Below are 24,121 nucleotides of genomic sequence, written 5' to 3'. Positions count from 1 at the left end.
ACTGGTTCTTCCATCTGTTCTTAAGTAATCTGTGGGGAAAATATTCTTAAACCATTTAGGGTTTGATCTATAAGAAAAGCAAGTCTACAAAGGTGTGTGTACAACATGAATTCATGTTCCAGAGACCTGGGGCAGCTGAGACTTGGTCTGGTTTTGTCTCAGTCCCTCCCTATGAACAAAAGCTGGATTAACAGCCCTTAGACTTCCAGAAGGTTCACATTTTCAGGCCTCTGTCACAGCAGGAGACTTAGTGTTCAATAACTAGATGTGCTTAGGCACGACACCTGAACACAAGGGCAGCAGAGCTGTCTGCTGGGGAATCTGTTAAGCCAGGAAGACTTGCTCTGAGGTCTGACCAACCAGCCTCAGCCCTAAATCTAAACACTGTTCTAGGTGTGTGACTTATGCTGATGATTCTGCTGAACATTAAAAGTATGCATTTTCATGGTTTTAATGGGCAAGAGTGGCAATGTTAACCACAAAAATAGGCTCCATTCAGTCATGAAGGAGTCACTAAAGGTTCTCGAAACAAGGGGACTCTCCGCTCACTCGCAAAAGCGAGGGCATCAACACTCTTTGGGTGACCTCTGAGACTGGCTTCCCTATTGAGGCGACCTGGAGCCTAGTTTTACCTATTGTCTGGGGGCAGACCAGTTGGAATATTACTCCTAACTTAACCCACCTCCCGAAAGAAACTGTGTCAGGGGTGGAAGGTTTCACAGAGTGGCTCTGTGAGCTGCATGTGACATGGTACCTGGTGGGCAGCACTGAGATACAGAAAGCTAGAGAGAAGCTGGAGGCCAGGAAACGTCAGCATAGCAGCCTAGAGGTGACCCAGCAGTCACAGCACCATCCTCCAAACCCTCATTGGCCTGGGCTATGGCTGGATTTTTTTCATACCTATCTGCATGGTGAAGTAAGCTGCTTGGGGGAAGATGTTCTGTGGTTCTTCCTGGGTGAGGAAAGACTAGCACTTTGGTTCTCCTGAGCCCTGTTTCCAATAATGGAACATGAATGCTGGAATCTAGGAACTTACTCCCCAGAGAAGGTGCTTCTTGGTTTGGAAAGGTACAGGCAGGTATGTCAGGGTGGCTGGTGAGTTTAAACAGCCGCTGGCAAGGACTCTTTCTCAGGTCCCAGCCCCAGAACTGTCAAATCTGGTCAGATCACAGGTGCTTGCTGCCCTCCTGTGATTTCCCCATCCTGTCCACAGGACCCTGTTAGGTCTGTGCACAGGACTCAGGGAGGAGCAACTCAGGGTGAGGTGGCTACAGTAATCTGGGAAGGGTCTCCCCAAATACTCAAGAGATTTCTCAGCAAGGAACAATTACTTCACAAGTAACTGTCTTCTGGAAAAGTTTAATTTGTCCCCTTTGACTTGAAATGCTTGATAAGGTCATAGACATCAGGGATAAAAATGCCCAACAAATGTCTCTGGGAATTTGTTTCTACAGGTAATCAGCTACTTTCTGAACTCTGGGAAGACTGCAAAATTCTGGATATAAGTGGTGGTGACAGTTATAACAGTGTGGATGTGCTTTAATATAGCCTAAATATGACTATATTTCATATTTAGTCATATAAAAGTAATTGCGAATCTTTGCTGTTACATATTAATGTTAGTCTGATAAAGTCTGCATCTTCGCCCCTCCCACCCTCTTCTTCCTACACAACCGCACATGCAGATGCTGGCTCATGGCTGCGCACATTTCAGCATCCCTGCCACATCAAAACCAACTTCAGAGAAAAGCTCCAAGTCTGCCAAGGGGTCTTTACCACTATCCCTGTCTCTGTGTATTAAGTGCTACAGAATGGTTCAGGATGAATGAGAATGCAGGCACAAACAGCATGTGCTGCAGATGATGACCTCCACGCTGAACCCCTTTCCAACCGGGGAGGTGGAAAGTATAGAGATAAGGGCAAAAACAGGAAAAGATTCTGCTGTGCCAGAGGAAATCCCAATCTTGCTTACGTTTCTGGATGGGCTCATGGTGGAAATTTTTACATCTCTGGGCTCCAAATCTATAAAGGTAAATCATTTCTGCAATGAACTTGTCTACACAAATGCACTGTAAGCAAGGGCTTGCTTAGCTGGGAAATACAACGTGATCTCAATGCCATACTGAGCCAGGTGGTCCACCTCAGCTTAGGCTGACTGTGTGGTTTTAAGCTCAAAAGGAAAAGTCTATTTGTTAGACAGTGAGACATGGCATATCTGCATCCTCCACATGAAGGTGCAGCAGGAGACCCCAGCAAATGGAGACGTTGAAAAAGTTTCACACGACTTAGCTGAGGACATACTGACATTGTGTAACCTTTCTTGAAGCTTTAGTTGCATGTTACAAATGAGGAGAATACTACAAATTGGTCTGTTGTGCGTCATGTGACAACTTGGAGAATTCTTGGTTGCAGTAAATATCTAAGAAAATATTTCAATGTGTTCTTGGACAATGGTTCACAACCCTCAGTGAGTCTGAATCATGGAGAAGCTGCAGTCACAACCTTGGCCCCTGGGGGATCCTGGTCCCAAGGGCTGGGTGAGCCCAAACTGCACGTTTCATAGCCTCTGCCCCAGACTTGTACAGTAGGTCCCCAGGCCACATGGGGAATGAAATTCAGACTCTTGCAGTCCAGATGGTCACAAAGGAAAATTCCAGGAAGGGACAGCTGCTAAAGGGTCTAGAGATGGAAATGACATAAACTTGGGAGAGAAATCAAGCATAAGGCGTCATAATACCTTGGGAGCAGTTCAGAGGGACAGACTGAGGTTGCATGGCAAGGTGGGCAGTGGGTCCCGCCAGGGCTGCTCACTGGGGAACGCAGTACTGCAGCTGGGTCTGAATTGTGTGGCGGGAGAAGGAAAGGGCAAGAGATCAGCTCAGCTCAGTTGTTGGAAGCCAGGCTACACATGGCGCCGCAGAATACAAAGAAGGGCAGAGGCCAGGCAGAGTGCGGAAAAGTAACTGACGGTAATGGGACACAGGCTAAAGTTTGGGAATCAAAGGAGGAAGAAAAGTAAAGAGAAAGAAACGAATGAGCCATGGGTCTAGTGTCAAACAGGGGGTCTCACGAAGGCAAAGGTGGAGTAAAGTAACTTAAAGTGAGGCTCTGGAACGCTGTCTGACAGAACTGTCTCATGCTGGGCTACTTCTTACGGAGGATCATTCTCCTCCCTGGTGAGCTGTCAGGTCACGTGGCAAGGTAGACAATGCACAGAACAAGCTGGACATCCAGCAACTGCCACTCTACAGTTGTCCGCTGATCAAAGGAACTCAGTCTTTGGCACTGTAAGTCCTTTAAACACAGCCAGACACACTGCAGGATCCAGGGTCCATTTGGGCCCTGCAGCAGAGGGCCATGTCCTCTCTAGAACTGCCTGGCTAGCCAGTACTCACCTGGTCCTCTCCTACACAGCCTCACCCTTCTTCTGAAGGTATTTTACTCCATGGAATCTGAGGTAACTGGATTTGGCATTACCATCAAATTCCACACCGGGTAGCTGACAGCCACATGCAGGTGCAGACTAAATGGGCTGCCCCTAAAAGGGAGCGAGCACTCTGCTTCCTCGAATACCAGCCACCTTTTTTCCTTGCACAGATGCCACAAATGCAAAATTCTTAACAGCACAGTGTAAGACACAAGTCCATCAATGATTTCCTGTCCCAATGATGCTTCAGTTGGTCACTTTATAAACATGTTACAGAGGTCTCAACTTAGGATAGTCTGGATGCAGATTTCCCTCTAGAACAGTCCCCACTCCTGCAGATCTGCTCTGAGGGCTTCACATTCCAACCCCCACAACTTTCTGCAGGCCCTTAGTGATGATCCTCTCACTAGGGGCCTCCCTGACTCACCCATCAGCTGTTCAGTGAGCATCTGCTATTTGCAGGATCTCATGGAGCTGGCCAGCACCTGCTGCCTCCCATCCCCTTTTCCCAGTGGAGCCTCTCAGTGGACTCACCTCTCCTCTCCCTCTGAGGCATGACTTTCTGGAGGCCCTTACCCCGTCACAATCTAGTCTCAACATAGCGCTGGCATGTCTCCTCAGGACACACCCACGGCTCACCTGATGCTGTCTCGGTCTTCCCAGAACCAGGGCACACTCCAAAAACTCCACCAAAAGACTCCCAGAATTAACAACCAAATTCAGTAGTGTAGCGGGACACAAAGTAAGCACTCTAAATTCAATAGCATTCTTGCACTCAAACAACACAGGGAAAAATTCACTGAGAGACAAATTAGAGAAACCACACCCTTGACAATAGCATCAAAAAAAAAAAAAAAAAAGAAAGAAAAGAAAGATACTTGTGAATCAATCTTGATACACTGAAAATTACAGTTCTCTGAAAAAGGAAACCACAGAGGATATCAGAAAATGGAAAGACATCCCTTGTGCATGGAGAGGAAGAACTAACATTGTGAAAATGGCCATACTCCCAAAATTGTTATACAAATTTAATGCAAGCTGGATCACAATACCATTAGCATACACCACAGAATTAGAGAAAACATTTCTAAAGTTCATTTGGAACCAGAAGAGACCTAGAACAACAAACGTAATTCTGGGCTACAAGGGCAAGGGAGGAGGCATCACAACTCCTGACTTGAAATTATACTACAAAGCTACTGTGGTAAAATCCGCATACTGCTGGCAAAAAAACAGACCTGAGTATCAATGGAACAGATCTTCTGATGCAGACACAAGTACAAACACACTCAACCATCTTATCTTTGACAAAGGGGCCAAATATGTTCACTGGAAGAAAGATAGCCTCTTTAATGAATGTTGCCCGAAAAACTGGATTTCCACATGCTAAAGACTAAAACTAAACCCATGTCTGTCATCATGAACTAAAGTCAAAATGGATCAAATATCTATAATATTAAAACAGAAACACTAAATTTACTAGAAGAGACAGTGCATGAACAAAACCCAGACTACATGGGAAATACTTCAAAGAAACAACAACTGGTATCATACATTATTAAAAAGCTTTTGCAAATCAAAAGAAATCACCAACAGAGTGAAAAGACAACCCACAGAATGGCAAAACATTTTAGCTAGTAGTCCCTCAGACAAAGGAATTATATAAAGAATAGGAAATAATCAGGCTCCCCAAATTGAAAGACCTAATCCAAAAATGGAGATCATACTTGTAAGTAAAATAAATCAGACTCCCATGTGTAAACATCATAATGTTTCGCTGGTATGAGAAACTGAAATAGTAAATAAGATCCAAAGTGTACAACAGATATTGTGAAATGGGAAGAAACTGTTAAAAAGGAAAAAGGAACTTAGAATGGGGAAAAGGGAACGGGAGGAAGGTAAAAGGAAAAATAAAATACAAGGCAGTTATATTACTAGTTTCTTTTAGTTCATTGAAAAGAAAGATCTGTGATAATATTGTTTGGCAAAGTTTTTAAGACCGTATCTTGTACCGGCAACTACTTTGAAGATAGCAATACTCAATGTATTAACTACTGTTATTTTCCTATTATTCTGTTAGGAAATTTTCTTTTATTATTTTTTCATTAAAAAAAATGACCAGGAGAAGTAAACATTTTGAATTGACTCAGGATATTAGGGGAGCCACAACAGTACCCCTAAAGTTCTGAGAATAATTTTTTTATGAGAAAAAATTTAAAAATTTTAACTTTTGTAATAAGTTAAAAATAATTTAAATTTTGTAATACATTTAAAATTTACTGTATCTTTTGAACACACTTCATAGTTGACTGAAGAATCTCTATCTTCTAGAAACACATTGGTAGTACATATAACCTTAAACTGCTCCCGAAACAAAGAAACTCAGCCCTGTCATATTGTTCAAGGAGAGCTTTCATTTTTTACTGGGAAAAGACAGACAACATAACCATGCATCAATTATGCAACATAATTTCATTTTTTAAAAAAGAGGATAAAACCAAGGAAAATAAAAACAGAATAAAACCAATCAAAACAAACCAGTGTAAGTGATACAGGACTTCAAAACATGAAATCAACAATAGTTACCATAATGCCTTTTGTTGTTTTCAAAATAGCTGGAGATACCTTCAGAAATAGTAAAACTCAAACAGAACAGGACAGAATAGAAACAATAAAAACAAAACAATGAATGCAATAAAGGATTTCAAAATGAGACAATAGTAAATCCAAATGACTACCATATATTATCTTGCTATCTTTGAAACAGCTACTTATGCCATCGGATTTAACATAATCAAACAAAACAAAAGAGAATAAAATCTATCCCAACAAAACAATGAAAACGATGTAGAACTTCAAAAAAAAAAATAGGGAATCAACATTGCTACCACCCTCAGAAGAAGATCCCCCCAGATAACGCATGCATACCACAGGCATCCAATTGCATTTCACCCAATAAGTATCATCACACCTTGTGTTTCTCTGGACCAGCTAGTCACCTACAGGGAGTGCGTGGTGGTGGTGGAGGTACTTCTTGTTTGCCAGCCCATGAGCGGGAAGGAACTGGAGTCTGGCTGTCACCACTCTGGTGGCAACCAGTGCACGTGGGGCTTGCTTCCTGATCTGGCCTTGTTCTCCACCCCACAGTCTGTGAATGGCACTGACTCACCAGGAAAGCTGGAGTCTAGCTCTCAAGGACAGATACTGAACCATTCTGTGCTTGCTACTATATAGACATTCTGATAAAACTTCCCTTCCTGATCTTCATCACTCTTCTTCCTTGACAGGAGTTATGGGACTAGTAGCCAAATCAAGTCTATTGGAATTCCACAATTTCATTTTTTGTTTTTTGGTAATTTTTAAAGAGAATAAAACCAAGCAAAATAACAGAATAAGGCCAATCAAAACAAAATAGTGTGACACAGGATTCCAAAACAAGATAATGGGAAATCAATAATGGTAACTGTAATACTTTTTGTTGTCTTCAAAGTAGCTGCCCATACCTTCAGGCATAGTAAAATCAAACAAAATAGAATAGAATCAATCAAAACAAAATAATGAACACAATACAGGACTTCAAAACAAGATAACAGTAAATCCAAAATGGCTACCATAATATATCTGGCTATCTTTGAAACAGCTGTCCATGCCATCAAATATAATAAAATCAAACAAGGCAAAACAGAATAAAACCCAACCAAATAAAACAATGAAAATGATACAGGACTTCAAAACAAGATAATAGGGAATTAACAACGGCTATCACCTTCAGAAGGAGATCCCCCATAGAGGCTACACTGTGCACTGTTATCCTCTAAACAGATCATTAGGCTACCAGCTTTAGGCCTGCAAGTCAGTGAAATACTAAATATAAGCATCAAGTCGTATTTTACATCAATCCTTTCAGCTTGTGTTCCTCTGGATCAGCTGGTCCCTTATGGTGATGCTTGTGGGCACAATGGTTTTCTTGTCTCTCACCCAGTGTGCTGGAGGGGCCTGTAATCTGGTTCTCCAACCCTGAAATCCACAAATGGTATCAGCTCACAGGAAAGGGCTGATGTCTGGTTTTCCTCCCAGTGGCCCGTACATGGTGCCAACTCACAGGAAGGGCTTGGCTTCTTGTTCTCCTCCACAGTCTGTAAGTGGCGCCTGCTCACAGCAAAGGGCTGGTATCTGGTTCTCCTTCCAGCCCCCTACACATGGCACCAACTTGTGGGAAGGGCTTGGTTTCTCCACAGTGTAATTTCAGACACTGAGAAGTGTTTTGTACAAATTAATACAGAGCTGGAGAATGATTTAGGAGATGAATGGTCTGCTGTCATTAGGGATAATCCGAGGAGGCCCTCTGAGGGGCATCTCACTGAGTAAGACGTGAATGAGGAGGACAAGACATTAGGAATGGAGGTCCTGAGGTGGGGATGAGCATGGAATGTCTTAATGTGACATGACGCTGGTGTGTGATGGAGGTGGAAGATCTAGGGGGGCAGCAAGTGGTGAGCCTGAAAAGGTAGGTTGTGCATACTCAGATGGGTCATCCCACAGTGGGGAGACCCACACCAACAATGCTGTGGAATGTCATTGTTACTTATCTCATTGCTGAGACAAAACACCTGATGCCTAAAGTTGAAGGGGAAAAGGTTTAGTTAGCCCAGCTTGTAGAGTTTTCAGTCCATATCAGCTGGCTCCAAGACAAGAAGGTGTGGCTCAGGGACAACAGTTCATGGTGGCAGAAGACAGCAAAAGTAATAGACAGCAAAAGGGATAAGCAAAGCTCTTTCTGTCCTTTATATCTTATCCAAATTTCTAGGATTGGGGTGGTGCCAATTCAATCAATGAACTGATCCAGCAATCATCCACCAGCACCCTTAATCCTAGCAATGCCCTATGAATCAGTCACGAATTCTAGACTCAGCTGCCTCTGATAAAGGTTTATCTAAAAGTACCTGAGGTTTTGGGGGAGATCTTGAACAACTGTTAAAACACTTCCAACTTTCAATGGTACAAGATAGGACATTTCTATTCCAAAAGTTACAAACAGAGGGATACAAAGGAATGGGACCAAACCAAGTCCAAAATCCAGCAGGGAAAACATTACGTACTATAGTTACATGAGAAACAACTGAGGCAATCTGTGGCAAGCTATGAACTACAGAGGGTTTCAGCGGCTCTGTACCTATAGCACTCCCAGTGGTTGTAGCTTCAATGGCTTCCCTCTTGGGTCTGCTCTGTTCCCTTCTTGCAGTTTTCCTTAGATAATCCACATTCCTGGCTTCTCCAAGTTTCAGGGGTCTCTAGTGCAACTCTGGCTTTACCCTCACAATTTTACATACTGCTCTCTCAGGGGCACACTGCCTGACCTCCCAGGCCTTCTGAAATCTGGGTGGAAATTTCTGTATACACTAAAATCTCCACCATGTGGATGATGTCAAGGTCTGCTGCCAGCAGTCATAGTAGCCAGGTTTTCCTCTCTCTTGTGTTGTGGTCGAGTGTCTGGATCACTAGGCACTCTGAATCTAATCCTGAGGAACAAATGCTCTAGGCTGCTACCACTCTGGAACACGATGTGGGTGCCACAATTCTGGAACACGGTGCTCTGAGGCTTTTTTCTTTCTTTCTTTCTTTCTTTTTTTTTTTTTTTGGTCTTTTTCCTTTTTATTGGTACTGGGGATCCAACTCATGACTGCCTGCTTGCAAGGCAGGCATTTATGCCGCTGAGCTAAATCTCCAGCCCCTCTGAGGCTTTTTTCTAAGCAAAGTCTTACACTTTTGCAATCTTGTGGCTGCACAGGGTGGTGTCCTGCTGCGTCTTGTGATGTCCTTCGCCATTTTTTCATTTTTCTTGTTCCTTCTCAGCAATCAATACCTCCTCTACTCTATCTTTGGAGTTAACAGCTTTATTGGGGCTTTCTTTCTGGCCAAACTCACATGATGTTTTAAGTCATTTTGCTAAGCTCTTTGCTCTTGATTTGCAATACAAATCTGGCTAAAAATTTCCAACAGTGGCCATGCCACTGTCTTAGTGCCTGACTGCCTTGAAATTTCTTCTGCCAGGTAGTCCATCACTCTTAATCTTTTTCAGGCAAAGTCTCTGGACACAAGCAAAATGCAGACAACTTTCTGCCAAGCCATAATGCATATTTGTTGGGAGTTCAACAACCAATGCAATTGTTTTTTCCCAGCCAAAAATCTCCTGAGCCAGGTCTTTATTGACTTTCTGATCTACTGAGTTCTCACAAGAATCTCCCATACAGAACGCTCTAAGGCATTCCAATTCAACTTTTTCAGTTGGCACCTCTGAATCATTCCAATCTCTTCCTACAAGCCATTCCCAAAGGTTCCTGAATGACATGGTCAGGTAGAGTCACAAAATTTACTCACTCTTGGTAACATATTCTGACTTACTTTTCTCATTGCTGAGACAAAATACCTGTCACCCAAAATTAAAGGTTTGTAGAGGCTTCAGTCCATTATCAGCGGGCTCCAAGGCAGGGTGGTATGGCTCAGGGGCAACAGTTCATGGTGGTGCAACACAGCAAAACCAAAAAGAGCAAATGGGGAAACAAAGATCCTTCTGCCCCTTTTATCTTACCCAGATTGCTGGGATTAGAGTGGTGCCAATTTAATCAGTGGACTGATCCAGTGGTCACCTATGTGTAACCCTGGTGTCCTTAACTGCACTATGAATCAATCACAAACTCTAGATACTGCTGCCTCTCAAAAAGCCCCATCTAAAAGTGCATGAGGCTTTGGGAGGACATCCAGACACAAACCATAACACACTGTCAGTGGAGGCACCTCTCATACCAAGTATCAAAACCATCATTACTAAACCAGCAACCAAACTCTGTGTTTAAAGAACATGTACAAGCCTCATATGGAACTCACTTCTGTCTCATCACAGAATTCACATTAATGAGAAACTCTGGAAATTGTCATGTACTGTAGAGGAAACCAAGCCTGCTGTGATGAATTCTCTCCATATAAGGATCAGCGTTAGAAAAAAACTTGTAGTTGCAGTCAACATGGAAGCCTATAGGAGTCTGTTTTAAAAAAGATTTGTTTGGCTCCAGGTTATCACTAGTTTAAATGGAAAAAGAATACACCAAATTGGAGCATATAAACTTGTTTATCATCACACAAAAAACAACTCTAATGTGATAGAAAAAAAAGGAGATGACCCATTTCAGTTATCCAATACTTGTGCTGAAGTGATAGAAAATTACTCCTGCAAGTGCAATCTGCTCTCAGGGACAGCAACCCACTTAGTAAATGTCACCTGACAGGAAATCAGATTCTGCAGATCCAGCCTGGCTGGTCTGAGATGTGCAAGCAGAGACATGAACAATGCAGGCCTGGGGCGTGGGAGAATCCCAGGGGCTCCAGTTCTCAGGGTGGGGCCCGTCCCTCTGTTCCAGGCAAAGTCACTGTGCTGTCCTAGCAAGGAAGCTGGCCTTTGCCATAGCACAAAGGAGGGAAAAATCAAAGACCAAAAACTTCCATAACACACAAGGACAAATTTCAAAGGTGCATCCATTTCAAGTGAAAAAGCAATTCAAATATTACTCTGATGGACAGGGACACTGGAAGTATTTATCTCTGTTGAAAACATACAGCCTTCTGATCCAGCAAGACCCCAGAAATAAATAAAAATCCTTGACACAGGTCAAAAATGAAAAATGGGGACAATTTTGATACCAATTAATATAGACCCAGGGCCTTGTGTTGGATTCTTATACTTGGCAAATCCCCCATGAAAGACGACACATATCTACATACAAACACAAAGGACAAAACATAACACACTGGGTTAAAGCAGTGTCAATAGCACGTATAAAACTACAAACAACTGCATCTACGGTGACGGCCATTTTGCAAAATGCTAACAGTGTCACTGCAGGGCTGGGGATTATTTCCTTGTTGCCTGAATTTCCTCCCACAAATATGCTATAAACAGAATACACTTTTGGAAAAGAAAACAGTTTTATGAAGCATTTAATAACAGGGTATGTTAATATATGAGGTTTAAAAGACAAGTATCAGCCAAGTGGAGAGCACATGCCTATAATCCTAACTATTTGGGAGGCAGAACCAGGAGGATTACAAGTTTGTGGCCAGCCTGCACAATATGCTAAAATTCCATCAAACGCAAACACAAACACATACGTACAGACCAAGAATCCAAACTGGTTGAACATAGAAAAGTACGTATGACCAGAAAAACAAAAGGAAATGAAACACACACCATTTCCACACCTGGTCCAGTGGGGCTGCTAGAGAAGGCCCCAGTCACCCCAAGTGCCCCGAGGCTAACTGGAGAGGAGCTTGCAGCCTTGCAGGGGGCCTGCCCTCAGTGCTCTGGGCAGTGGTGCCTCTGCCCTGTGGCTTCTTGGGAGCTGCATCAGCACATTCTCTCCACGCCCACTCCAGAGGGAAGTGCTGCAGGCATGTTGTTTTCACCACGTTCCCACGGTGAGGCCATGAGAGGCTTTTTGCCCTTTCTTTTTAAATTAAAAGAAAAAAATAGAAAAAAACTTCCCTACACACAGACTTCTGGGAATCTGTGGCAGTACACAAGCTCATGTGTCTTGTACAGGGACCCTGCAACAGAGGTGTGAGAGCCTGGTCTATGTTGGTCCTGTAAACTTATGGACAACAAAGAAGCCAGAACAGCAAAATTTACCTGGAGACCTAGGAGTCTCAGGAAAGAGTAAAATGGGCAGGGCAAGATATGCAGCTCTGGCAACCTGCCGAGCGTCCTGCTAAGGAGTCAGCACCCAACTTAAAAATCAAACATACAAGAATCCAAGGAAAACATTATGAACAAGATTCTGCATGCTTGATGCTCTGAAATTCTGCCTATGTTTGTAACTAAATTCTCAGCTGTTTTATAAACTTTATAACGAAGAACATCTCTTTTCTTTTTTTTTTTTTTTTTTTTAATTTTATTTAAGGAGAAAAGAAAAAAAAAGCAGGGAAAGGGTACAAGTTATACAGATTTATAGAAAAAAAATGAACAGTAGGAAATCACTAGTTAATGGATTACATATTGTCATCTTAGAAATAATTGTTCAAGTCACAAAATTAAAGCTTGTAAAGTGGACATTCCATCAACGATACTGCAAACAGTTCTGTTCATTGATCCAATAAAACTCTGTGATATCATTTTCTATTTTATACACTTAAATATACATGCAGTTATATAGTTTGGAGCACTTTCTTTTCCTCTCTTTTGTACCATGACTATTACACATTTTGGGTTTCATTGCTCCCACGGTTCTTATTACTTTTTTGGAAGAGAGTAAAACCAAATGTGACATAACAGAACAGAATTGGTCAAGTCAAAAGGGTGGACATAATAGATAATGTAAAAACATAATACAAGGTGATCAACAATGGTTACTATAATGCCTCCCGCTATCTCTAATAGAATTGCCTATATCGTTAGTTATAATACAATTGAACAAAACAGTAAAGAATAAAACCGACAAAACCAAAACATTGGAGACATTGTAGGTCTTCAAAAGTAGATAAAAGTCAACAAAAATGGGCGTCATAATGAATCTCATTATCTTCACAGCTGATGCCTAAACTTTCGAACCTGATACTATCCAGCAAAACAGAATAGGGGAACATCAGTTAAAAACCAGATGGTGAGAGTAATGCAGGGCTTTAAATCAAGGTAATGAAAAGTCAAAGTGGGTTACTATAATATATCCTGCTATTTTTTTCCTTTAATTAAAAGGATAAAGATAAAAAAGTAAATAATGGAGTGGAGATTGAGATAAAAGAGGGCATAACAACGAAACAGCGCAGATCAAAACATAACCATTTAAGCAGAATAGTGTTTCACCACCAGATAATCCTAACCTAAAAGTAGTTACCATATTGTCTCTTTCTTTGAAATCCTTGAGTACAACTTCGTATACTGTAGCATTAAGTATATCAAAACAATGTAAAACCATTCAAGAGAATGACAGCATTACAGAGTATTTAGAATCGACTAACAGAAAATGAATAATGGTTTCTGTATAATCTCCTTGTCTTTACAAGGTTTTTGCTTATACTATCGTACATAATAAAATCCAGTAAGATACCACCTATTTAGACCATTGGAGACAGAGAACAAAAGCTAGATGAGACTTCAAAACAAGATGATACTAAATCAGTATTACCTATTAAGATGTCATTTTCTCCAAAATAGCTAGAACATCTCTTTTCTATAACTCACTTAAATGGAACCACAAATATAAGTTCACAATGTTTATAAATATAAATCTCAATGTTTACAAATATTTTATCCTTATTCTAGTAGCTCAAAAGAATGCTCCAGGGTAAGGAACAGGGCCATATGTTATGCCGGTGTTTTAAGGATTTATTTCATGGATTAGTGGTGAAATATAAGTATTTGCACTTCTTGTTTACTTGATTAAAAAGAGAGGCACTCCAAGTATCTTTTGCTGGTCATGATCTTGCATCCTATGACTAGGGCCAGCTTCCTAATGTTCCTGCACCCAGCAGGGATTCAGGCAAGGGTTCAGAAGTGGGTCTGTTAACATTCACTAGGTGTGCATGATGATGTGAGTTCAGACTCCCATTATGACCATTAAATGTTTGGGCTGCCTCTTTTCTTAAATGGTTAAAACACCCAAGTGAAGGGCAGAATGGTATCTCTGATTCACTGAAGCCAAAGTTCAGAGTCTCCACCAGTCATCCTGGGAAGATGATGGCAGAAGCCTGGTAAATGCAGGTAAAGCCAGTGGGTATGAGGGCTGAAGATACAACCCCTTGAACTCTCATGGGCAGAAAGGCCAAATAGTTCGCAAGAAAAAGTCCCTTGACAGAGTCCCAGGAGGATGAAAGCCAGGCAATCATGGACTCTTGTCTGGGCTCCAAGTGTAGATTCTCTACAAGTGGAATTCTTAGCTTGTTTGTGCCATGACAACCCAGTCACAATCTGATAATGCCTAGGAACACCTTTTTGGAATAAGGTTTTCAAAGCATAAAGTAAAACTTAGGCTATTAGAAAATAAATTATTTTGGGCACAGTTATCAGAACACTAAAAGAAAGCTGTGATGTAATTCTATATGTACTTTCTTATTAACACATTTAAAAACAACACATACCATTATTTTAAAGTAGTAACTTCTTTTTTTTGGTCTTTGTGAGACAAGGTCTCGCTATGCAGTTCAGGCTGGCCTTGGGCTCACTTTGTAGCCCAGGCTGGTCTCAAACTCACAACGATCCTCCTGCCTCAGCCTCCGGAGTGCTGGGATTACAGGCATGAGCCACCACGCCCGGCTTAAAGTAACAACTTCTTTAAAAGTAGTATATAAATGCTATGTAAGTTATCTGCACACAAGTCCCACATGATATGAAAATAGTTGTGATTCTACTAGCAGCAAAAGGAGAGTTACAGTGAGTCCTGGGAGGCTGTGCTGACTGCACCTACTGAAGACTGGGCACAGCTCACATCCTGAGAAGTGAAGGAAGGTTCCCAGGGGAAGAGATGCTTTAATAATTTTAGAACAAATACGTTAATTATAAAGTTCTCACATGTTGAAATGGCTGATTCTGGAAATACAGGCACAGACAAGCCTGAACAGTACACAGAAGATCATGGTCCAGACCCGGAGAGTGCTTTGAGCTCACTGTCAGGCACCAGCTCTGGCACTGTACTGTTTTCTTACACAGTTTGCCTAAGATATAGCTGACATTAAATCTACCTACTAAAATGTGTGGCTTCATAGTTTAATCTCTGCCATACCCAGAACAAACTCCAACCCTCCCAGGTCTCCCCTTTCTTACCCCTCTCCACAGGTGCCAAGCAACCCCAAAAGCTACTTTTTATCATTATGAAGTTGTTCATCTTAGACTTTCCACACACAAAGCTGTCTCCATCATTCAGCATTTTTTATTTTATAAAATCACCACAAACACTGTGTCAGAGATCACGGCTCCCGGGGAACAAGGTCAGGCCGACATGAACATTTAGTTACAGAACTTCCACCAACTGGCCAATGCATCACCTAATTTTCCACGTCCTGTCTCAAGACTCCTTATAAATAAGGAGTTAAAACACGTACTGCTGAGTCATGAACATGAAACTCATGGCCAATGTGCCCGAGCACATCTGCCTGAGGCACTGGGAAACCCTTCAGCCCTACACTGGGGCCTGTAAAACAGCAAAATCACCAACAAAAAGCAAGCAGCATATCTAACCTGTGGCACTGACAGACTGTGAGGAGGGTGCTGGCTTGCTGTGGGGTGTGGGAGGCAGCTAAGACAACAGAGACGCACTACGCTGTTTTCTATTTTATGGGGCCTCTGCACGGAGTGCATCCCCAGCCCTTTTTATTTTTTAGCAAGGTCTTGCTAAATCCCTAAGTTGCCCAAGCTAGACTCAATTTTGTGATCCTCCTGCCTCAGCCTCCTAGAGTGCTGTGATCACACTAATGTAACACTGTACCCAGCATTTCTGTGTTTGATAGCAGGTGGGTACACGTGCAATGGTGACTCATTTCTAAACACTTTGAGCATGTCTTCAAATGACCACAAAATCGCACTAAATATTGATTTGGAATTATAAATAAATTTTGACAAAAAGGCAAATATGCAAATACAGAATCCCCAAATAATGAGGATCACCTGTAAAATGCAACATAGAGCAAGTGACCTTTGTCTGCCTGCTTCAGTCGGTATACTGCTTTGGAGTTCATCTACACTGCTAAGTATGCATGCAGTGCTTCATTTCCTTTTATGGCTCAGCAACTGTCCTTGGTAAAAACATGTATGCTTTACTTATCCATCTGTTGGCTGAGGGATGTCCGCTCTTTCCACCTCTTGCTGTGTGAATAATATCACTGTCAACCTCCATGTGACATGGATCCATGTCATCCACATGCTGGTGTTCTGTAGGGGTTTACATCTGCATTCACAGGGAATGCTAGTCTGTAATTTTACTGTCATGTTCTTGTGTGGTTTAAAGAAAGAGATTATTTTAAGTAGATGATTTACTTTTAAAATAGTTGTGGGTTTTTCTCAGCACACATTAGGAGAATGTTGACCTTTCATCTGTGATAGTGATACAGTTTTCTGCTAAAGCATATTTTAGTAGTAAGACATATCACTGTAGAGATGTGGAGAGCGGCTGCCATGATACACGGCAGTATTCAGCCTCTCAGGGGAGTCCTCAGGACCTAGCTGCCACATACATTGGATCTTCAAAATGATAGATCAGCATGTCTGTCCTGAACCTGAGGGAGTGTGGCTATTCACGAACACACAGGTGCCCCCAACTCTATCCTGCATATTGTTGCCGCTATGAGAACTTAGTGATGAAGGCAAGAAGGTGCCGGTAACGGAACATGGGAATGAGACAGTGAATGTGTGACCAGAAAAAGGCTTGCTGGCATGGAAGCCGATGACAACTAAGGCACCAGAAGCTGCCCTCCCATTTCACAGATGGGGTGCTGATCTCAGGGGGTTGAGTGGGTGAGAGAGGCCTGAGGAAGGGCTGATGGAATAGGCAGGGGCTATCAGTGATGTGCTTGCCAGAGACACCAGAGTCAGGAAACCTAAGCTAGTTGGAATATGCTATGTTGTGACTCTGAGGATAGAAGAAGGTAAAGAATAAAGGTAGGGTGTGGGGCCTAAGTGGCAAGAGAAAAGGGGACAGGGCAATACTTCTAAACTGTGTGGGAGTTAATGGAACCCTCAAACCTGAAGTTTCTGCAGCTCCCTGGCAGACAGGCATACTTCATCCAGGCCAACCTCTGCTAGGACCTCAAACCCCAATTCTTTTTTTTTTTTTAATTTAAGAGGAAAAAGAGAAAAACACAAAACAAAACAAAGCGGTGAAAGGGTACACGTAATACAGATCTAAAAACAAAAAACAAAAAAAGTAACAGTAAGAAATCACCTGTTAGTAGATTACATATTATCATCTTGAAAATAGTTGCTCAAATCACAGTATCAAAGAATACAAGGTGGACATTCAAACAGGGAGACTGCAAACAGCTGTGTTCAATGATCCAAAAACATTGATATAGTCAGCTATTTAACACCCCTAAACACGCTTGCTGTTATATCCGTTAGAGCTCTTTTTCTTTTTACTTTTTTTTTTTCCCTCTCTTTTTTACAACAAAATTTACACATTTTGGATTTTATTACTCCTTAGTGCTTATTACTTTTTTTGGGGGGAGAGAATACAGTCAAATATGGCAAAACAAAGCTGTCAGTCAAAACCAAGGATAGACATAGCACATGGTGTGGAACAGAGTACAAGGTTATCAACAATGTCAAACCCCAATTCTGTAGTCACGGGGCACAAAGACCGTCTTCCTGTACAATGTGTAACAAGATCCGTGTGCACATGTGCCATTTGTTGGCACACTCATATCTTTGTCCTGCCCCTCATGAGCACGAGAATGACCAGAAGCAAGGTCCCTGGGCCCTGAGGTCTGGGGAAACAGACAGCAAGAACACAGAAATATCAGACTAAGAGAACAAAGCATCAACAGATTTCTGACTGGTGTGAGGGACACAGAGCTCCAGGTAGGGGCAGCAAGAGGGGACAGGTGTCTGTCCCAGGGCCATCTGGGCAGTGGTGACCACCAGAGGTCAGAGGAGAGGGATGCTGGAGGCTACGCAGAGCCCTGAAGGAACTGTGGGGAGTCCTGGCCCCAAGTTACCCACTGTTCACCGTGTGAGACAGCTGTGCTGACATCTCCGTACTGTCAGCAGGACACATGGCTTAGAAACACCGCAGATGCACAGAGCTCTGATCTGCTGCCAGAGAATGGGCCTGCAGTGAGGTTAGCAGGCTTTCTGCTATCTCCCATCACCACAGGTGGGAAGAACACAAGAGCTGACACAGCACAGACTGCAAACTGGCAGGCTGCTCAGCATATCGCCTCGTGGGATCTGATGGGCAGTACCGCTGGCACCCCACTTTGCAAATGAGGACCGTCAGATGCAGGACACAAAGGGTCCTGCCTGTTGACGTGAACCCTGCAGTTGGTTCCCACCCCATCACTCCTTCGCCTTTTCATCTAGCACCCTACTGCTGCTTCCTCTGGTTCCTTTTCATCAAGCTCTCCCTGAATATGCCAGAGAGTCCGATGACAGTGTACATAACAGCAGATACAGTGCTGTGATGTCACTCTGCAAGGGCTCCACTGGCTGCTCTCATCTTTGAGGCAGTGCTCACTGTGTGCATGAGAGAAATGCCCAGGAAGGAGGGATAATCACTACCAAACCCATTACAGAAAAGCCATTTTCCTAATTTCATCTGCAGCTCATTCTTTCCTTTAGCACATTAGTTTGAAAAGACAGAGTTCTCCTAAATTTATAGAGGAAAAAGGAATGCAAAATGCACTTGTAGGATATGACCAGGCCAGGGTTCCATAGTGACTCTGTAGCCAGAGCCCACTTTCAAACAAGCACCGACCATGCCAGTAATTTATTTTCACATAAATGATACTGTTATTACTTAGAGCACAGCTAGGCTTCAGAGTTAAACAATAACTAAAATTATAGGGGCTGGAGATTTAGCTTAGCGGCATAAGCACCTGCCTTGCAAGCAGGCGGTCGTGAGTTCGATCCCTGGTACCGATTAAAAAAAAAAAAAGATGGAAAATTATAACTTAAAGTTAACTTATTTCCCAGTCCCAAAAGGACATGGAAAATACATCTGACCTAAAGTTTAATTCTTATGCTATCAAGTGCCTCTTCATTACTGCATTCACTTGTTTTCAGTTAAAATACTAGAAGTATTAGTTTTGTTTTTCCTTAGCATTTAAAAAGCAGAAGTCAACAATAAAGTAAAAAGCAATTTTTCTATGTTTAAGCCTTTTTACTTATTTGACCAAAAAATTTAGTATCTTTATTCTCTTACCATGGGTTAGAAAACAAAATCTCCTAATCTTATCATGAAGGAGCAAATTAAGAATCATATTTTGTCTTAAATGACTACTGAGAAAAGCTGCCAGGTACCTCGTTTCTGGATGAAGACTCTGAGCAAAGGATTTGCACTGGAGACTGCCTTGCAGAAGTTGTCATCATTGTTGATGGGCAGCAGGTCCCCGTGCACATCTGCATAGCCAATGGTCACTTCGGTGTTGGAGATGTGGTGAGTGTGCACAACCAACTGGTAGAAATCTTCAAACTTCCCAGGTTTATGACGGTCCAAAGAGAACCTTCGAAACTCAGCCCCAAACTGCAACGCAAGAAATAGGTATAAGCCAGAAAAATGTGCAGTTTGTTCGTGAGATAAATAAGTGGTTACTGAGCCCTCAAGAGGCCCCACAGACACAGCAGCAAATAATGTAACTGTTCTCATAACTGATGTTGAGAAAATAATTATCAGGCAGAAAAGGGAAGATATGAAAAGGCCCTAACTGAGAAGCAGCTCGGATCCTCATCTGCAATGGCCCATATCCTCATGACAGAACCACTTAGTCCACTGCGCTCAGCTTGCCGGAAAAGCCAGGTAAAGATTGGTTATAAACCTGGGGGGATGGTCCACACTGATCCCACAGGAGGCCTTGACCCCTCTGAGGTCTTAGAAGAGTCTTCACAGTGTCACAGCAGGGCTCTGAAAACTCAGGCAGGAGAGGAAGTATCTCTTGGGTTTTTTTTTTGTTTTTTTTTAAATAATGGCAAGGTGAAGCCCTATGGGTTTTTAATTTTAAGGCAGACATGTCCTGATTTGATCTGTGTTTTAACAGGCCCAAATGGCCACATTTCAAAAGGGTCACGATTGGAAGGAAATTTGAAAACAGGGAGTGAGCTGAAATTAGCCCTGACTAACAACAAATCAGGGGGGAGACAAGATAGACACTTTGGGTGCTGGCCAAGAGACAGCTTCTCCGCAAAGAAATTAAATTCCTGCTTCTGGACTGGAATAAGGTGGGTGGGGGTGAACACAGGAAAATGCAAGACCAGTCCTTTCCTGCAGATGCTGGTCCTGGGCTGGCTGTCCCAGGACTGCCCCCGGCCCTCCCACGAGTACCCCTATATTGGTTCACCGACGCAGGCCATGCAGCTGTTGCTTGCCTGGCAAGAGGGCCCAGTCTTCACTAGGTGGTATGCGACCTCTGCTTTTCTATACAATTGAAAGCTAATTAAATGGGATCCAAAATGTATAAAAATTAAATGTCTAGTGTTTTCATAAAAAGAGTTATTGCATCATTTCCACATCACACCACTGAGTAACAAACGAATCATCACAAATCAGAGTGCACTAGAATCCTTTGGAGGGCCCTCGGAGTTTGACATGTGGCCCAAGAATTTATGTTTTTAACAAATTCCCAGAAGCTGCTGATGCTAGTGATCTGAGGCCATATGCAGAAAACCACTAGTTTCAAGGAAACAACCAGCAACCCCAACTTTCAGGGAAATGACCGCCTGAGAACCAGTTCTTTCCCTTTCCTCCAGGTCACCCATGAGAAGTCAACCTCTTCTCTAACTGCAGGCACCCAACAGTGGGACAATTCAAAATGCTGAATGAGAAAAGCCATGTTTAACGACTAAAGGCCCAAAAGCTCTTTCCACACGCTCTGCAGGTGAAGGATGAGATTCCAAAACCCAATGCTAGGCCAGCTACAGCTCTGAAATGATAGCGGAAAGGGGTGTCCTCCATGTCCTGCTGTTCCCTCAAAACTCTGCCCCCATTACTCATAGATAAGCATCAAATTCCCCTCAGTATGAAGGAAGGTGTGTGAACCAGGCAAATTCCTTCACACACAGGGCTGTAAAACTTTGATACTAGCAATAAAGCCCACAGCAGAAGTTTTACACAATTGCTTTCAGATTTGATTATTCAGTCAAATCACAAAATATCCATTTCACTAACAGGCAACCTTTAACTTTTCCATCTAGTGACTTCCAAAGCAGTTTGCTTTTTATCAGTGCACATGAAAGACTGTGATCACATGTAATGGCACAGGTAAAAAAAAGACCCATCTCTGACATTTATACAGAATCTGACAAAAAATACACACACTTCAGGAAAAGAAATAGAGTTTTCAACAGATGGTGTTACCCTTGTACTGGGGACCCTAGAGAAAGTCATGTATTGCAGGAAACCACTACACTGGTGGACCTTAGAGAAGAAACTGAAAATGTACGTGCAGCAGTCTCAGTGAATCAAGGTTACCCAAGCAACAGTTTGCCACACTAATAAATGACTGGAAGCTCATGCCATCGCACTGAGCATCTCTTGTAACTGTAGAGGCCAAAGGTAACTTGTATTAATTTCATGACATCTTAATAACTTTTGTATTTACACAAGTTTTAATTTTCCTGAAGTGAGTATACATTCTTTTGGTAGATGCAGTATATAAGGACAGTTTTCATTAGCATGTCCCCAACAGGTCACAGCACACACGCTTACCTAAAGGGTGCTGCTGACCCTTCCCTCACAGCTTACATATCAACATGGGATGTTGAACATGCACTTCTACGTTTCTATCTTGACTGCATTAACAACTCATCTAAGAAGCTTCTTGACGTATTCCTATTTCTCTCAAAACATGTCTTCATATGTTAATCTGAAAGGCAAAGTGAATTCGGATGTTTTCTGAGACAAAACAAGCTGTGCTTGTGTCTGACAAGGAGACTGGCTTTGTGGCTTTCTGTGCAGTGAACTACTTTACATGTTGAATGAGATGCAGTTTTGATAAGAGGTATGAAATATGATCTGATAAAGCATTTTATTTAAGAATCTTATTGACATGAGGTAATAAATTAATAGTTTTATTTTATTTTATTTTTATTTCCCCCCTTCTATCAGATTAAAAATAAGGGGCCTCCAAATGAAGAAAATTGCAAAAGCAGTTCACTGACTTTTTAGTACATTCATCAAAAATTGAAAAAGTCAAGTAGTCTTTACTTTCAAAGAAACTGAAAGTTATTCTAATTAAACCATCAGCTGAAAGATTACCCAAATAATTTGAGTAACAGGTCATATCATGGTCACTCACTCATGGCACGTGACCTCGTGAGACTTCAGAGTTGAGCCAGGAGGCTGCTTTCATTGCCCTGCTTTTTACTTCCATTTATGTAAGCATTTGATTTGTTTATGTAATAAACAAAGTTTACACCTATGTTGATATCCACAGCAAAGAAAAACAGCAAAGAACTGACGCTGTCCCTGTCTCCTTTAGCAATAAACACAGTAATTCTTTTAATTTTTAAATTTTCAGAACTTGTTTGTAATACATTATTACAACATGGGAGTTAGAACACTCTGTTAAGTGAAGAATTTTCAAGGTGTTTACTTTGGGTGATTAACAATGATCAATTTTTACAACTGTTTCAATCATAATTTGATGACTAATGACTCAATCTATAATTTTTTGGAAAACGTCTGCGATTTCCCATCTTAACCATTTTTTTTAATTTTAAAGAGAATAAAACCAAGCATAATAAAGTAGAATAAAACCAATCTAAACAAACCAGTATAAGTGGCACAGGGCTATAAAACAGTAAGAAATCAACAATAGTTACCATGATGCCTCTTGTTATCTTTAGAACAGCTGCCCATACCTTTACACATAGTAAAAATCAAACAAAACAGAGCAGAATAGAAATAAAAACAAAACAGCAAATGCAATAAAGGACTTCAAAAAAGACAACAGTAAATCCAAAATGGCTACCCCAATCTATCTTGGTATCTCCAAAAGAGTGCCCATGCCACTGGACCTAATAAAATCAAACAACACAAAACAGAATAAAACTTAACAAAATAAAACATTGAATGTGATACAGGACTTCAAAACAAGGTAACAGGGAATCAACAATGACTGCCACTTTCAGGAGGAGATCCCCGTAGTGCTACACGGTGTACCGCCATCCTCTGAACAGACGATCAGACTACCGGCTTTAGACCTGCAAGGTCAGTAAAACACTAACCGTTACAAGCACTGAATTGTGTTTTACTTCATCAGTTATCATCACAGCCTGTGTTTCTCTGGATCAGCCAGTTGTTTATGGAGGGAGGGCTCCTTCTTGTTTTCCAGCCCACATGCCAGAAGGGGCTGGCATCCGGCCCTCCCCACCATGGCCTGTGCATGGTGCTGACTTGCAGGGCGGGCTTGCATGTTGACTTGTTATTCTCTTCCCCTGCAGTCCGTGAGTGGCACTGACTCATGGGAAGAGGCTGGCTGTCCCCTCAGCGGCCCATGCATGGCCCCAATTGTCACGGACGGTGTCTTGCTTACTTTTTATTTGTTGCTGAGACAAAATATCTGATGCCCAAAATGAAGGAAGGAAAGGTTTATTTTTTACAGTTTTGGGGGGTGTCAGTTTATATTTTGACACTTTTTAAAACTTTTATTTTCAAGATGGTAAAACAGAACAAAGCAGATCAGAAGAAAACAATGTAAGTGACACAGATTTCAAAGCAAGACAACAGGGAATCAACACTGGCTACCATAATGTCTCTTGTTTTCTTCTAAATAGTTGTCTGTATCTTCACACATAATGAATTCATACAAAACAAAATAGTATAAAACTCACCAAAACAGAATGAAGGCAGCACAGGCCTTCAAAACAAGACAATAGGAAAATCAACAATGGCTACCTTAATGTCTTGTGTTCTCTTGAAAATAGCTGTCCATACCTTTATGTATGTTGAAACTAACTAATACAAAACAGACTAAAATCATTCTGAACAAAGAAAAAAGCATTAC

The 24,121-nt window shown here is 41.9% G+C and overlaps 1 protein-coding gene across 1 annotated transcript in view; it reads right to left on the bottom strand.

Annotated features, from left to right (window-relative positions):
• Pard6g (par-6 family cell polarity regulator gamma) overlaps positions 1-24,121 on the bottom strand; it is a 113,840-nt gene that overhangs the window by 39,311 nt on the left and 50,408 nt on the right. Inside the window, exon 2 of the mRNA XM_003463312.5 lies at positions 19,422-19,644. Coding sequence (XP_003463360.1) covers positions 19,422-19,644 — 223 coding nt within the window. The remainder of the gene's footprint in view (positions 1-19,421; positions 19,645-24,121) is intronic.

Source organism: Cavia porcellus, unplaced genomic scaffold (assembly GCF_034190915.1).
Source record: "Cavia porcellus strain 051 isolate PalLab524CR breed Dunkin Hartley unplaced genomic scaffold, mCavPor4.1 scaffold_20, whole genome shotgun sequence".
Classification (NCBI taxonomy): domain Eukaryota; kingdom Metazoa; phylum Chordata; class Mammalia; order Rodentia; family Caviidae; genus Cavia; species Cavia porcellus.
Note: the sequence above shows the minus strand (reverse complement) of the source record. Positions and strands in the feature narration are given on the sequence as shown.